This window comes from Manduca sexta, chromosome 13 (assembly GCF_014839805.1).
Source record: "Manduca sexta isolate Smith_Timp_Sample1 chromosome 13, JHU_Msex_v1.0, whole genome shotgun sequence".
NCBI classification, from domain to species: domain Eukaryota; kingdom Metazoa; phylum Arthropoda; class Insecta; order Lepidoptera; family Sphingidae; genus Manduca; species Manduca sexta.
Window position 1 is genome coordinate 2,876,447 of NC_051127.1, and position 14,343 is coordinate 2,890,789.

Below are 14,343 nucleotides of genomic sequence, written 5' to 3' on the forward strand. Positions count from 1 at the left end.
AACTTGAATTACAAATTATTCCATTGCGCTCGCCATTGTGAGACGTGAGATGTTAGGTCTCATTATGTTCAGTAGTTACACTGGCTACAATGTCCTTCAAACCGGAACACAACAGTGACTGGACACTGCTGCTTGGCGGCCGAAATAGACATTGCGGTGGTACTTAACCAGGCGGACTTTCACATATGAGAGACCTGCTACTAGTGAAATGTCTTACCCTTCTGCACTAAAGGTATTTGGTAAACTACTAAAAGAAATAAAAAAGGTAACTATGTGTCCTTTGTAATTCGGTTATTAAGAATAATTTTCTTTTTACATATTTTGAAAAAGTGGATTTTGCGTTGTTACTCTATCAAATTATTTCAAATACAAAACTTATTTTTAATTACATTACGACACATTTTTAAATGCTTTTGGCATACATACCTGTGTACGTTTTTTATAGAATTTATTATTTTTGTTATATACAATAATGTACAAAATCAAATATAAGAAAATACTTTAATGGTTAATAAGTGGTTACACAATAAGGAAAAGTAGGGTTTTCTCATTAAAATGTTATAACAATAACACTCTTTTTCACTTAAACATATTTATTTACATCAGACATAATAATAGTCTAAGAGCCTGTGAACCCCAGACCTTCGTTATTTTATAAAAGCTGAAAGTTTGTCAGCGCATGCTCCCAACACAGGTAACAACGATGGGCCATTATGAAGTTTGGGCTACAGTGGCTTTGGCAGGTACACGGTACTAAAGGTGTGTAAAAGGTGTGTGTGTATCAAAAACGTCTAGCTAACGAGTAAACATTATTTACTTATTACCCAAGTACATACATACATACATAACATCACGCATTTATGGGTATGCAGAGGCGCAACTAGGGCACCCACTTTTCGCCAAGTATGTTCCGTCCCATGATGTGATAGGGGGCGAGCCTATCGCCATATCGGGCACAAATTCCAGACTCCGGGCTGATACTGAGCAGAAAAACCCAAATATCACTTTGCCCGACCCGGGATTCGAACCCAGGACCTCAGAGCGCTATTGTACCGGACATGCAATACAACTACGCCACCGAGGCAGTCAAGTACTATATATAAAAATCAGCTTTTATACTATAACGTAAATAAAATTATAATTTCATGAACATTAAGGTTGTCTGGCAAGGGATTTTCACGATGTTAAGTGTCTGTTAATAAATAACGTGATTTTTAATAATTTTCTGAAGGTAATACCAAAAAATCTCACTTTATTATTTGATGAAACTGTAGCCCAAACTTCATAATGGCCCATCGTTGTTACCTGTGTTGGGAGCATGCGCTGACAAACTTTCAGCTTTTATAAAATAACGAAGGTCTGGGGTTCACGGGCTCTTGCTCTATAATAACATTATACAATAGCAAATTGGTCATACAATAGTTCTCTAACTTTGTAATACTCTTCTGAAAGAACGCCTTCTAGCGCCACGCGGCCGTTTTCCAACTGAAACCACAAAAAAATTATACAATATACAGGGTGTAACATGATTGTTGGACCAATTTAAACAGGTGTCAGGTCCCAGTATTTTGCACAGATATCTATGTGTGTGATATTCAGAGATTAAAGTGATTTTTTTTTATTAAATTTCGGCTAAACTTTTATAGCAAGCATTCAAATTAGTTGCTTTGTATTCCATAAGAATTGCCACAACCCAAACGACGCTAAATCAAAAACACAACACACAAGAAATGTGTCTTTTTATATGGATTTACCATACACTATTTCTAATTTTACGACCGTGGTGACGCGTCCAGTCACATCGACACCTCCGACGACACCTGCTCCGTTATGTACAGATGTAGTGTGTGTACTTATATATAAGCTATGTAATGTATTGTAATAAGTTAGTATTAGAGAGACGAATGTCCGCAGGTTCAAATCTCAAGGGCACACATCTCTGACGTTTCTAAAAAAATTATGTTTGTATTCTTTGTGAATTTATCGTTCGCTTTAACGGTGAGGGAAAACATCGTGAGGAAACCTGCATACCTGAGAAGTTCTCTATAGGAATTTCGAGAGTGTGTGAAGTCTACCAATCCGCACTAGGCTAGCGTGGTGGACTAAGGCCTAATCCCTCTCAGTAGTGAGGAGGCCTGTGCTCAGCAGTGGGCAAGTTATAATACAGGGCTGATATTATTATTATATATTTTTGCATTACACAGACACGTACCCGTCGTATGGCGAGCGAGCCGTTGCAGCACTCGAGCGCGCCGCCGCTGAACTCGGCGCCGAGCCCGAGCCGCGCCAGCGCCGCGCGCAGCTCGGAGAGGCGCGCCGTGTTGACGAACGCCGCCGCGTGCGCCGCGCCCGCGCTCTCCGCCGCCTCCAGGCACATCGACACGTCCGACGGCGCCTCCTCTGTTAACACATGCGCAACATTACTTTAAACCTGTACAGTATACACGCTTATTTATACAGATATTACTAAAAGAAAAAGTTTGTAAGACTGTTTGTAGGGGTAAACCAATTTTTAAATTTTTTATCGATATAAAACTATTTTAATTAATTTTTAAATCTATTTTGGATTTTATCGCGATTTTTTATATTATAATTTTCTCCTGATATTTCGAAGACTGGAGTTTTCATGGTCGCGGGACGAACTGATGATGATACTGGTATAGGTCGTTCGAAAAGTCAACCTATCTACATAGATAGGTACAAATAGTTTTATATCGATAACACATTCTCGTAAACATAAAAATGAATCCACGCTTGAAAGAAAATATCTAAGCGACATGTATACTGAAAATGAATTATATAAATATTTTGAATTGTTAGATTTTTCTGCGTCGTTTCATCTAGGTTTTGTAACTTTATGACAATTTTAATATCATTAAAAATATTTTAATAAAGCAATTTTTTTAAATGAATTTTCTTATTAAGTCACTCCATTCAAAGGTAACCGATAGTCGCTTAGACATGGTATCGTTAGAAGCGTGGAGACGTGTGCGTGAGGTGGTGTGCTTGCCGGTGGTGGCGTCGTTCTCGCGCTGCGTGGCGCGCGGCACGACGCGCGCGGCGAGCCAGGCGAGCTCGGCGCCGCCCGCGCTGCGCCACGCCAGGCTGCGCATCAGCCCGTCCGTCAGCTTCACCTGCAATGCAATACATTATTGTCTTCGTCAAATATAGAAATAATCCTAACTTTTAAATTATTTTGTCTCCTGCTTTCTTTGGAGGAATGTGGACAATTAATATTTCCAACTCCTCTCTATCTTTCTATTTGATTAATTTCGTTGCGGGATAATGACAAATTAATGTTCCCTGAGACTCGCTGAGCTTCACTGCTCGGTGTCATAAAATGCGTGCCATTGCGGATCCCGGCTTACAGGAGTTGTAGTGGTGGGTGTGAGAGCGGGAAAGTCTCTGTAATCCTAACTTTATTGTCTGGAGATATCGGAAGTGAAAATATATATTTATAAAAATTTAACCTTTTCTTTAATTGGCGACATGTACAGTGTTGTAAAGAGAAGATATCATTGATAGCTTCACTAGTTGATTTTCGGGTTTAAAGTGAAGTTAGTCTTTGTTATATTATTATGAAATTTTTTTATGAAGCTTATGCATTTATAACAAAACTAAAAGTAACAAAACTTACCTTTTTTAAAAAAAATATGCTGCTACTCTAATTTTATTTTATTTTAAATTAAATTTAAAAATATATTCATAAATCTAAATGCGTTTTATATGAAAAATTTAAATTCTACATGTTTTGCAGCTTCAGCAGTATTTTCTCACCTGATAGATATGGGACTCAGTAGTAGCATCGACCGTGTCACCGTTGCTAGGGAAGAACACCTTCTCTATGTTCTCACTCGCACAGTGTTTTCTGTGAACGAATTCATTCATGTAAAATGGTAATTTCCTAATATAGTAGACAATAATATGATATGGCGAAATATAAAGCAATGTACATGAATTTAGTGCAGATTAGACAAGTTCAAAATGATGAGGTAAAGTATATATTGCAGTGTACAATAACGTAGTTTAGTATAGTAAAGTTTAGTGCACGTTAGTGAAGTGTATTTCAGTTTAGTGCAATTTAGTGAAGTGTAGTGTAAATTAGTGCACTACTTACTTCAGCACGGCTGCGGCGTGCGGCGGCGCCCTGAGCGCGACGAGTGCTCGCGGCTTGGAGTGCGCGATGAGGCGCAGCAGCGACTCGCCGTCCGCGCGGCCCTCCAGCTCCACGTGCTGGATGCTGGCGCGGATCTGCACCGACCGCACCGACACCATGCACTTACTGGGGATCTCCGTCATCTCCTCTGTGGAATACATTTCATTTATACGGACACGACTTTATGGTAAGTGGAGTACGGTCCAGATAGTGTCGACTAACGAGAGATGATTACCCCTCGCCAGTCGACACAATTATGCCGGGCTGTTTGAAACCAGATATACACAGGGTGATCCCAAAATGTGAAACATATACGTAAGCCACTATGGCGTGTTTTACATCTTGTGTACGATGGCCGCTATTTAGGTGATACAAATATCCTACCACTAGTAAGTTAATACATTCTCATTTATTTTAGCTAGTGATGACATATATGCTGGGTGCTTTCTACAAGTCAGTCTAAAAATCGTTATCTGCACATATTATGAGCCTAATAATGATCATATCTGAATATAACGTTGAAAACTTGAGGGAAGATGGACGTGAAAATGTGATAACTAGACAGAAACATTGATATCGGGTAAGTAAGTTAGTTTCTCATTAAGTTGTGTTTAGAATATGCTCTGCACTTACCATCTGGCTCTTGTTTCGGCGGCGGCACGGGTGGCACGTCTCTGATTTCTCCTTCCGCATCTACTATCTCCGCCAGTCTGTAATCTTCAGGCTGCCGAGAGTAACACAACAATCTAGATAGATTATACAGTATTATTTATATAACTTTTAAGTTTCATTTTAGGAATTATTAGGGCAAATGTTTTAGGCAAACCAGACGTGGATGTCCATACAACAACTGTAAGTTCACTGGTGTTAGCACCATCGTTCTGAATATAGCTCACAGCATCATAGTGTAAATTTCTCGCACTAGTAAGTGGCGATGCCTTAATAACATAAAAACTGGTGAAATGTTTCTATACATTTTAATATAGTGTTATAACGCTTTTATTCCACTATCAACTGACATCACGGTAGTAGCATAAAAATATAGTGAACTAGTGATTCACTATTTTTTCAGTTTAAATTACAGCTGTCGCAGTGACCTTGATCAGCTCTCCGTAGTCATCAGCCCTGGTCCGCTCCTCGTGGAAGGGGTACATGGCGTGGTGCCGCTTGTTGGTCTTGAAGCAGCCGCCGTGGCGTACGTCGTGGCGCACCGGGATGTCGTGCCGTCCCGTCACCACCCACATCTCTAACTCGCCGTCGGAATCCGAATCGGACGATATGCCCGCTGTCTCTTCCCTGTAACAGAGAACAGTTGTCATGTGATCTTAGTCCTGTGTACTTGTCTGTTGTCTACGTATATCCTTATTTACACTGCATGTTAATTATTGAAAATATAATCGTTTTAAAAAATTATCTATATCTGTATTTCTACAATGTATATTAATTTTGCTTTACACTTTTATAGTCAGGAAAATAAAAAAAAAAGTTGCGATTGGGCACTACTACTGCTTTTAATTTTAAAATAGGGTACTAAATAGGGGACCGGCCTATGCTTGATTTTGTACATTATTCTATATGTAATGGTTAATAATAAGAAAAATAAGCACACCTGCGAAAACTGCATAAAAATTGGGTAAAAATTGGGCGATTAATTCATGATTAAAATATTATAATGTGCAGAAGTGGGCGCAATGTGGGGATATCGCTTCATCTCTTTCTTTCGCACGCGTCGTAATTCCCGATGACGTCACACGTGGCTATTTCGTCTCTTTTCTGTTTCTTGTTAATTACCCCTTCTACCGAAATTCAAAGACTTATAACTAGTTAATTTTTTACCGGATTTTAATAATTCCTTCTGTGTTATAATTTATATTATGTAAATATTTGATAATAGTAAAGAACAAAAATGAGTCCGGTACCCTATTATTGTACTAACAATACAAGAAATTAGTACCCAATTCTACCACAAGATGGCGAAGTTTTTTATTTTTCTGGTCAGGCTATAACAATCGTATATTATCACAAATTTATGCGTTATAATATAAAGTAGGGAAATAGGCGATGTATTCGCGGGTATCGCATAACGTCATATAATATAAAGCTTGTTCTATATCCAATTTATTAGTGAAATTATAGGTTTATGCCAAAATTGCTAATACGCACTTGACAGTGTTATTGATCTTGGCGCGCTGCTGCTGCAGGAACTCCTCGAGCTCGGCGCCCTCGAGGCGGACCCGGCGGCGGACGGTCAGCTCTAGCGTGCGGTCACCTCCCTTCTCTATCAGGTCGCGTGCCAACGTTCCTGGCGAGGTCCTGATAAATACAAAACACGGTCATTTTATAATAAGTATAAATAATTTTCTTAAAAAAATTCATGAAGAATACTACTAAATGTTTTAGAGGCCTTAATAAAGGAAAGGAATATGAATTAGGCGAGGAAATTATCATTAAATTTCGTATGGAAATTTTTACAGAACATAATATTATGTACTGCAATAGCAAGCTGCAACTTCATGATCGCTCTATATATAATAATAATAATATCAGCCCTGTATTATATACTTGCCCACTGCTGAGCACGGGCCTCCTCTACTACTGAGAGGGATTAGGCCTTAGTCCACCACGCTGGTCTAGTGCGGATTGGTAGACTTCACACACCTTCGAAATTCCTATAGAGAACTCTCGGATGTGCAGGTTTCCTCACGATGTTTTCCTTCACCGTTAAAGCGAACGATAAATTCACAAAGAGTACACACATGATTTTTTTTTTAGAAAAGTCAGAGGTCCGCAGGTTCAAAGCCCTTGGGATTTGAACCTGCGGACATTCGTCTTGGCAGTCCGTTAAACACCCAACTAGGCTATCGCCGCTTTATAGATCGCTCTATAGTTGACACAAAAGCAACTGGGTCACTAATTTATAAAAAGGACAATGCCCAAAACCAGGCTATCTTTGCGTCAGTCATGCGTCTTAACCAAATATTCACGAAAAATCATCATTTTAATTATTACTACATTTGTATTTATTTCTGTCATAAGCGAATGGGGGTTTAAAAGATATGAAAAAAAAAGTTGTTTAATTGTTGCAAATGAAACACCGGATAATGTACTGCCAATATGGCGAATTGATACCAATTCATAACAAATTCCCTTTTTAAATGGAATAAAAAAGTAAATATTATGTACAATAAATGTGCCCGTACTTGAATCTATAATATATGTATTAAATATATTATTCATCTCAAATATATTGTTCTAAAATAATATATTTTACTTAATAATTATGACCAAACTCCAAATAGCGGGTAAAAAAGAGAAAATATTAATTGTTCCAAAAACAAACAAATAGCGACTTGTATTTGCATTGACAGAAATACAATAGTCGGCTAAAACATGTCTGGACTTTATTTTTAATTAATGAATATATGGGTACAGATTTTTATTACACTGGCAACAGAAATTAATGACATTTTGACATTTTAGATTTGTTTGAATGTTAAATCATTAAAATACTTTAATATATTTTATCTTACTAAAGATCGGAGTGTATTTTAATGTTGAGTTGAAAAATCCTCTTTTAAAAAACATCGTGTATAGTGTGCGTTTCGAACTTTGAGACGGAAGGCTTTTAGTAAGCAACACAATGTCGTCTAGAGCCTAGACCCAGGACAGTTAATCGAGACGGCATATCCCGGCGGTGTATTGACTGCACCTTTGCGGCGCCACAGCAAAGACAAGTATATTCCTTGGACGAGCTGTCCAGTTTGTAAGTTATGTAGATTATTATTAACATACCCACATTGTCGGAAATATTTTGCCAAACTTAAAGACAACAGTTTAATAATAACAATAATCTGAACATGTTTACTCAACTTCTACATTATATTTTAGGTTTCAAGGCTGAAATGAATTTATGCTGCCTGCTGGAGATCAGCTAATAGAGAGGTTCACAGACAACAACAACATGGCATGACCCGACCAGCGCTGCAAGAAGTCATTCACTCACTTCAGGAGTATATATAACCGTGCTGCGGCTATATTAAATTCTTGTTTTTATTTTGGGATGCCAAGAATATATATATACCTCTATTAAAAATATACATCTATATAAAAATATGCATCGGATTTCGTATTTCTGGTTTTATTTTTCTTTCCCTATGATAAATAACTATTAGCCTAATCAGGCTGTGAAGTGAGTTCCTGGGTTCGATTTCCAGGCCAAGCAACATTTTATCTCGGTATTTTTAACATGAGTTGCCTGGGATCGGAATCCTCCAAATAGGGTTGGCGTCAGGCATGAGGCCGGCCATAAAAATTAAGCTGGATCAATTCTACAATATGTTTTGACGCCATATTGGAGTGAGATAATGGTAGGTGGAAATAAAAATTAGGTAATCCATTTAATAGAATAAGTCGTAAGTCAGAAAAACATATACACAAAAGGTCAGGTGACATATGTATGCTCTGTGAAAAAACTAATATTCCGCCATAATATGTTAGAAGTTTTATTGGAGTTTCGTCTTATCAGATATTTTAGGACCTATCAGTTGCTTATGAGGGCGATTAAAGCTAGGTGAAAAGACCGTCCACTAATCGCTTATAGCAATAACCAGTAGGTACTGCAATATTGAGCTTAATCAGGCACATAGGTACTTTCTACCTTACATTATTGCAGTCCATACTTAACCTCAAAATAACCGCCCTATAAAAATTCTGATTACTCCGAACTCCCATCGAATATCTAATTGTTTTCAATTTGTATAAAAATTAGGATATATTCGCCATAGTTTTGTGAAGGTTTTGTACAGATGCAAGCATAGCCCAACTCTCATACAAAAATGGGCATTCTCCTTTACAATACAAGAATCATAGGAAGGTTATAGGAACGGAATGCATACATAGGTTTAATAGCCATATAACTTTTCCATGCCACTAACCTTGCAGTCAATACTATAGAGTTCTGCGGGTTGGGAGCCCACAGTAGGAACAGGTCGCGGGCGAATCCCGCCTCGAGGTCCGGGAAGGAGGCGAGCACCAGCTTGGGTCCCGGGGTGCGTGTGACCTCGGCGACCGAGTGGCAGAGATGCAGGTGCCGCAGAGCGAACGGGTTACTACGCGCACCTTCAAATGCTCTCGTCAGTTTGTCGCTCATCCATTCGATCTGAAAGGCAAATAAATCAGTCCTGTATTATATATTGTCCCAATGCTGGGCATATGTCTCCTCTACTATGGAAAGGGAATAGGCCTCAGTCAATCACGTTGGAAAAAATTTATGATTGTAAACATTATTTCTTTTTTTTTAAAGTCATAGTGCCTGTGTACAAACATTTCATATTTTCCCCACTAAGAGAAAAGTGCAATAATGTTAACTCTGAGAAAAACTGCAAATGCAAATTAATGATATTACTTTAAACCAATTTACATAATAAAACAACTTTTTTTTATAGTATATTATCAGTACAAAGCTTCGTAATCTCTCAGTGAGGCTAACATAAGGGCTCGGTCGCAAAAAGCCGAATCATTACTGCAAATTACTTGAAAACCCAACATTGAACAAGTATAAATTCATATGAAACAAATAAAGTTTCGCTATACGGACTTGCGACTTGGCAAACTCCACCACGTTGTAGCTGACGTTGGACAGCAGCAGCAGAGAGTAGGCCACCAGCCCCGAGTCCTTGTTGCGCCACAGCTGGTCCAGCATGTGCGCCAGCTCGAGCACGCGGCCCGCCGTGTCCGTGCACACCAGCACGCACCCGCCTCCGCGCAGGGTCGTTAGGATTGTTGCTGGGAGGGTAATATGGAATATATTTGATTATGATAGCTGAATTTCAGCCACGGTGGTCAATCTGTACGGATCACGTATCTGTACGTATCAGCCAAGTACGCAGGAGATATTGTATACACTTTTCATTCATAATATGTATAGCGGTGGACTGTATGCAAAAGGCATTCTCTCCTAGTGAACCTAAGGGTGGTGCAGAGATAAATAAGGTAGGTCCATCAAGGATCAAGATATTATACTGCACTAGTGTGTGTCCAATACACAGGTGCACTCTCTATTCCTTCAATCACATGACCAGATAGAGATCAGGCGTAGGAACACAGGTATCACATAGCAAACTTCTTGACTGTGAGCTGCAACTGAGTAATTTTTAATAGGGAAAAACCCAGCATAATTAATTAGGCCTGACCTGGGATTGAACTCAGGACCTAATAGCGGTAGACATACTAGTACCGTTACAATTATAACTACGTTACTGAAGCAGTCAGCAATGTACAAGTACATTCTTAAGATCACCCTTAAGATTTAGTATCAGCATTATGTGTGTGTTAAATTAATCTCTGCAACATGTATAAAAATATATTGCATCAAGCTTGATTGGATTGTATAGATAATTTGTAAGTTTCTATGAGGACTTAATTGGATTGTAATTTGTAAGTCTGTATGACCATAATGGTTCTTGTAGCTAAAACTGGTCATTCTTTTCCCTTTGTATATTGCATGGTTGTTTGCAACTTAAAAACTTACAATAACCATAAATTAGGGCTCAGACTGATCTTAAAATACTATTTTATTACATTTAAATGTTATTGTAGAAAAAGACTCATGGACTCAATACAAATGGAGCCAACAATAAAACCCAATATCTCAAACTTACTCATAAGCTTCTCATCTCTCAACCTCCGTCTTTGCTGCACATAATCAGCATTGGTAGCCCCGAGCAGCATCAGCGAGGGTCTCATCAGCTTCTCTATCTCACAGCCATTAAGATGCCGCTCCTTCTTGTGGTTGATATCTGGTGCATACACTATATCTTCCTCGCCAGGTGCGGTGATACGCCAGACCGTGCCTCCAAGGGAGTGGCCTGCTGGTAGTGGAGTTATGCGGAGGCCTAGGCCTTTTCCTGGAAATACGGATAAGAACTTTACTAGATATATATCATTTATATTAAATTATAATAAGCAGAGTGGCTGTTGGTAAATGGAGCAGTGCTGAAATCAAGATTTGCTTGAGAAAACATTGTTGTCCCTTCTTAGTTGATACAATTATGCTGACTTTTTCAAATCAGAAACATAAGTAATCCCAGAACAAGATACACTTATATCATCCACTGTAGAGGATTTTAGACCTTGTTATGGTGGGAATAAATTCTTATACGTACTATTGATCTGACTGGAAACTTTGAAACTGATTCATCATTAATTTTAATTATTTATTATATAATGCTCTTATAATGAATATTAATATACCTTTCATGTCAACACTTTGGTTGTACTTGAGCTGCACAATCCTATCAAACGCCAAGTCAACGTCGTCCAATGTAAACAGATCGAAATCCGATACATTCCTGTGGGACTGGAAAATATATTTTATGAATAGAATTAATTTTTATAAACTGATGGTAAGATACTAAAAGGAATATGTAATTTTAACCACACATCTATACTCTGCAGGAGGCACAGCAAGGAATCATAAGCGTGAGTGCGGAGGGCACCTCAACTTGAGTCGTCTTCTCTTGCCTCGCTCCCGCGCGGTTCGCTCGACGTCAGTTTATTTACTTGAGTCAAAAGTCTAGAGGGACTAGGCCTGCTTTGGTTGATTTAAATGCACATGCAGTGAGCTATTTTGTCTTATTATTGTCATTTACCATCTTTTTATATATCAATTAAATGTAAGAGGAGACATCCTCTTACATTTAATTGATATACACATAGATATAGATATATTTGCCAGCAACATACAATGCTATAGTCATAGTCATTTCTATTACATCCAACTTGTAGTGTCATCTTCACTTGTCTCGACGCTATGAGGTGCACACCCGAGTGTGGGTATAGGGCATGGATGCACAGACCGCGGCCCGCCGGTCAAATACTGGTGGCCCGCCGACAGCAAAAATAATACTCTTGTACATTCGAAAAATATTGAATTCTATTCCAGCCAGCCAGCTTATTTGATTCTACCTATATATGTGAACAAACTTTTTCAAGACTAAATAATAATAAAACAAAAAATCGAAACCGCCTTGCAAATGAAAGTTTGGAAGCAGTTTTACGTGTTGCTACAAGTAAATTTGAGCCAAATATAAAAAAAGATTGTAAGCACTATGCAGTGCCACGCTTCAAATTAATAAATTCTTTTTCAATTTTAATAAATTATTATCAATTCTTTATTGTCTTTAATTACCTATACTTCAGCCGGCTGGCCCGCCATCAGTTCATGATTTGCCCGAGTGGCCCCTAGTCTTAATAAGTCTGTGCAACCATGGTATAGGATATGAAAATACATGCAGTACATTTGTTGCATTGATACCTAATTTTATTGTCAATGGGTGACTTATTTCTTAGTTTTTGTATTTGACATTAAATACCTTTTGCATAAGGACAATTCAATGTTATCAAACTAATATTATTTCATTTGCAACAATAGCTTGTTCCTTATCTAAATACTAGCTTCTGCCCAGGTATCTGCCCATATGAATAATTTTTCTGGAAAAAAGTCACACCATATATTAAACCCAGGATAAAAGTATTCTGTAGCACTCAGGGTTAATATAGCTTCCTATTAGTGTATGAATTATCAAATTCGATTCAGTACTTCCTGAAATTAGCCCCTACAAATCTATAAACAAACAAACTCAAACTATTTCTCTTTATATTAATATAGATAAAGTACAGATAAAGAAAAAACAACTACCTGATATAAGTCATACATGAACATCTGTCCCATTTTGTACACGGGCAGGGTGGCATAGATGGGACAGTTGAGGCCGAGTTTACCAACAGCATAAGGCAAGGCTCCAAGATGCATGGGGTCTGAGTGTGATAACAGCACTGCATCTACAGAATTTATATGCCTGGAATTCAATAAAATATTGCTTTGTTACTCTATCATTGTATCACAAATACATAATTTTTTAGATCTTATTTACATAAAACAAGTGTTTTAGAAATAATCTGCAAGTATATACAAAAGTTTTTGAGCCATCTCTCGTTAAAATTAGGTGGTAGAAACCGAGTACAATATTTGCTTTTTATACCATTTGCCTCTAATAATGTTGCTTAAATGATCCTATGTTAAGCATGTGTAGAGCACATAATGATATAAGTAAAGACCTAGATATTTTCTCACTAAGTCTAAATAGTTATATAAGTAAATGTCTAACTAGAGTGATTGTATAGCACTTAAAAATTGCCTTATCTATTTGTAATTTAGTATTTCAAGTTGTAATGTTATGCGTAGCTTTTATCAGATTTTGAATTTGGCACTGTTAACACTATTATATGTATCTCTTGTATAAGTAATTATAAATTATACTCTGTAGCTATTCCTTAATAAAATAAAATAATATAAGTATGCTCTCGTGTTGGACCCAGGGAGCATGCTAATGGGCAGCTTTGTGTTATACCTTTGCATAATATTTTTTTAATTTATGTGTAACAAAACTATTCCTTAGGTGCAGTTGATGTTAATGTTTTGTAACTTTATTGAAACATACTGTTTTGTTATTTGTACATCATTAAAACGTGGTTTCATATTAAAACATAGTTCGGTATTTGTTGGCTTTTGGAATAGGATTGATTAAACAAATTACATCGGAAAATGGAAATTGTTGTGTACAAAACATAACCTCAAATACTAACCGTTTCAACTCCTTCATGAAGTCCATATCAAATTTCTCGTCCCATCCGCAGTCCAGCAGGAATTTAAACTCGTCCACTTGCAGCACGTAACATGGTGGTGTTTCATTCCCAGCACCAGAGAGACAGTGCAACTTGATAATGGAAGTCATTTTCGGCGGCTTCTTGTTTTACCAAAGATAGAAATACGATTTATATTGTGTTAAAGCATTGTTTAGCAGATAATATTATTGTTAATTTTGATGGAGAAAGAAAATTATGATTGTATTTTGTAATATAACAAAAAAACTGAGTCGGTATTATTAGTGTATTATCTACGGTTGATATGTCGCCAGTCGTCGTGTCAAACAAGAAATTCGAAAACAATTTGAAACAGATTAAATATTTGTTACGTTTCGTTTAATAAAGAATCTTTTATAATACAATACTTGTTGCATAAAAATCTAATCTAATTGATCAATAAAAAAAGAAAACAATAATTCTACTAAAATTTTTGTAATTATAATTCACCCAAATGCTCAATAAACTCGGCAATCTGTGACTAG

The 14,343-nt window shown here is 37.4% G+C and overlaps 1 protein-coding gene across 1 annotated transcript; it reads right to left on the reverse strand.

The window, feature by feature from the left end:
- Window positions 1-487: 487 nt before the first annotated feature.
- LOC115453477 (probable cleavage and polyadenylation specificity factor subunit 2) lies at window positions 488-14,158 on the reverse strand. The gene is made up of 15 exons (XM_030182176.2): window positions 13,802-14,158; window positions 12,855-13,014; window positions 11,408-11,513; window positions 10,816-11,061; window positions 9,753-9,940; window positions 9,091-9,314; window positions 6,320-6,469; window positions 5,254-5,452; window positions 4,790-4,880; window positions 4,118-4,304; window positions 3,778-3,868; window positions 3,011-3,134; window positions 2,213-2,400; window positions 1,390-1,485; window positions 488-617 (listed from the first exon to the last, which is right to left on the reverse strand). Exons 1-14 carry the CDS (start codon window positions 13,948-13,950, stop codon window positions 1,393-1,395), a joined length of 2,196 nt encoding a protein of 731 aa, XP_030038036.1. The 5' UTR covers window positions 13,951-14,158; the 3' UTR covers window positions 488-617; window positions 1,390-1,392.
- Window positions 14,159-14,343: the final 185 nt, after the last annotated feature.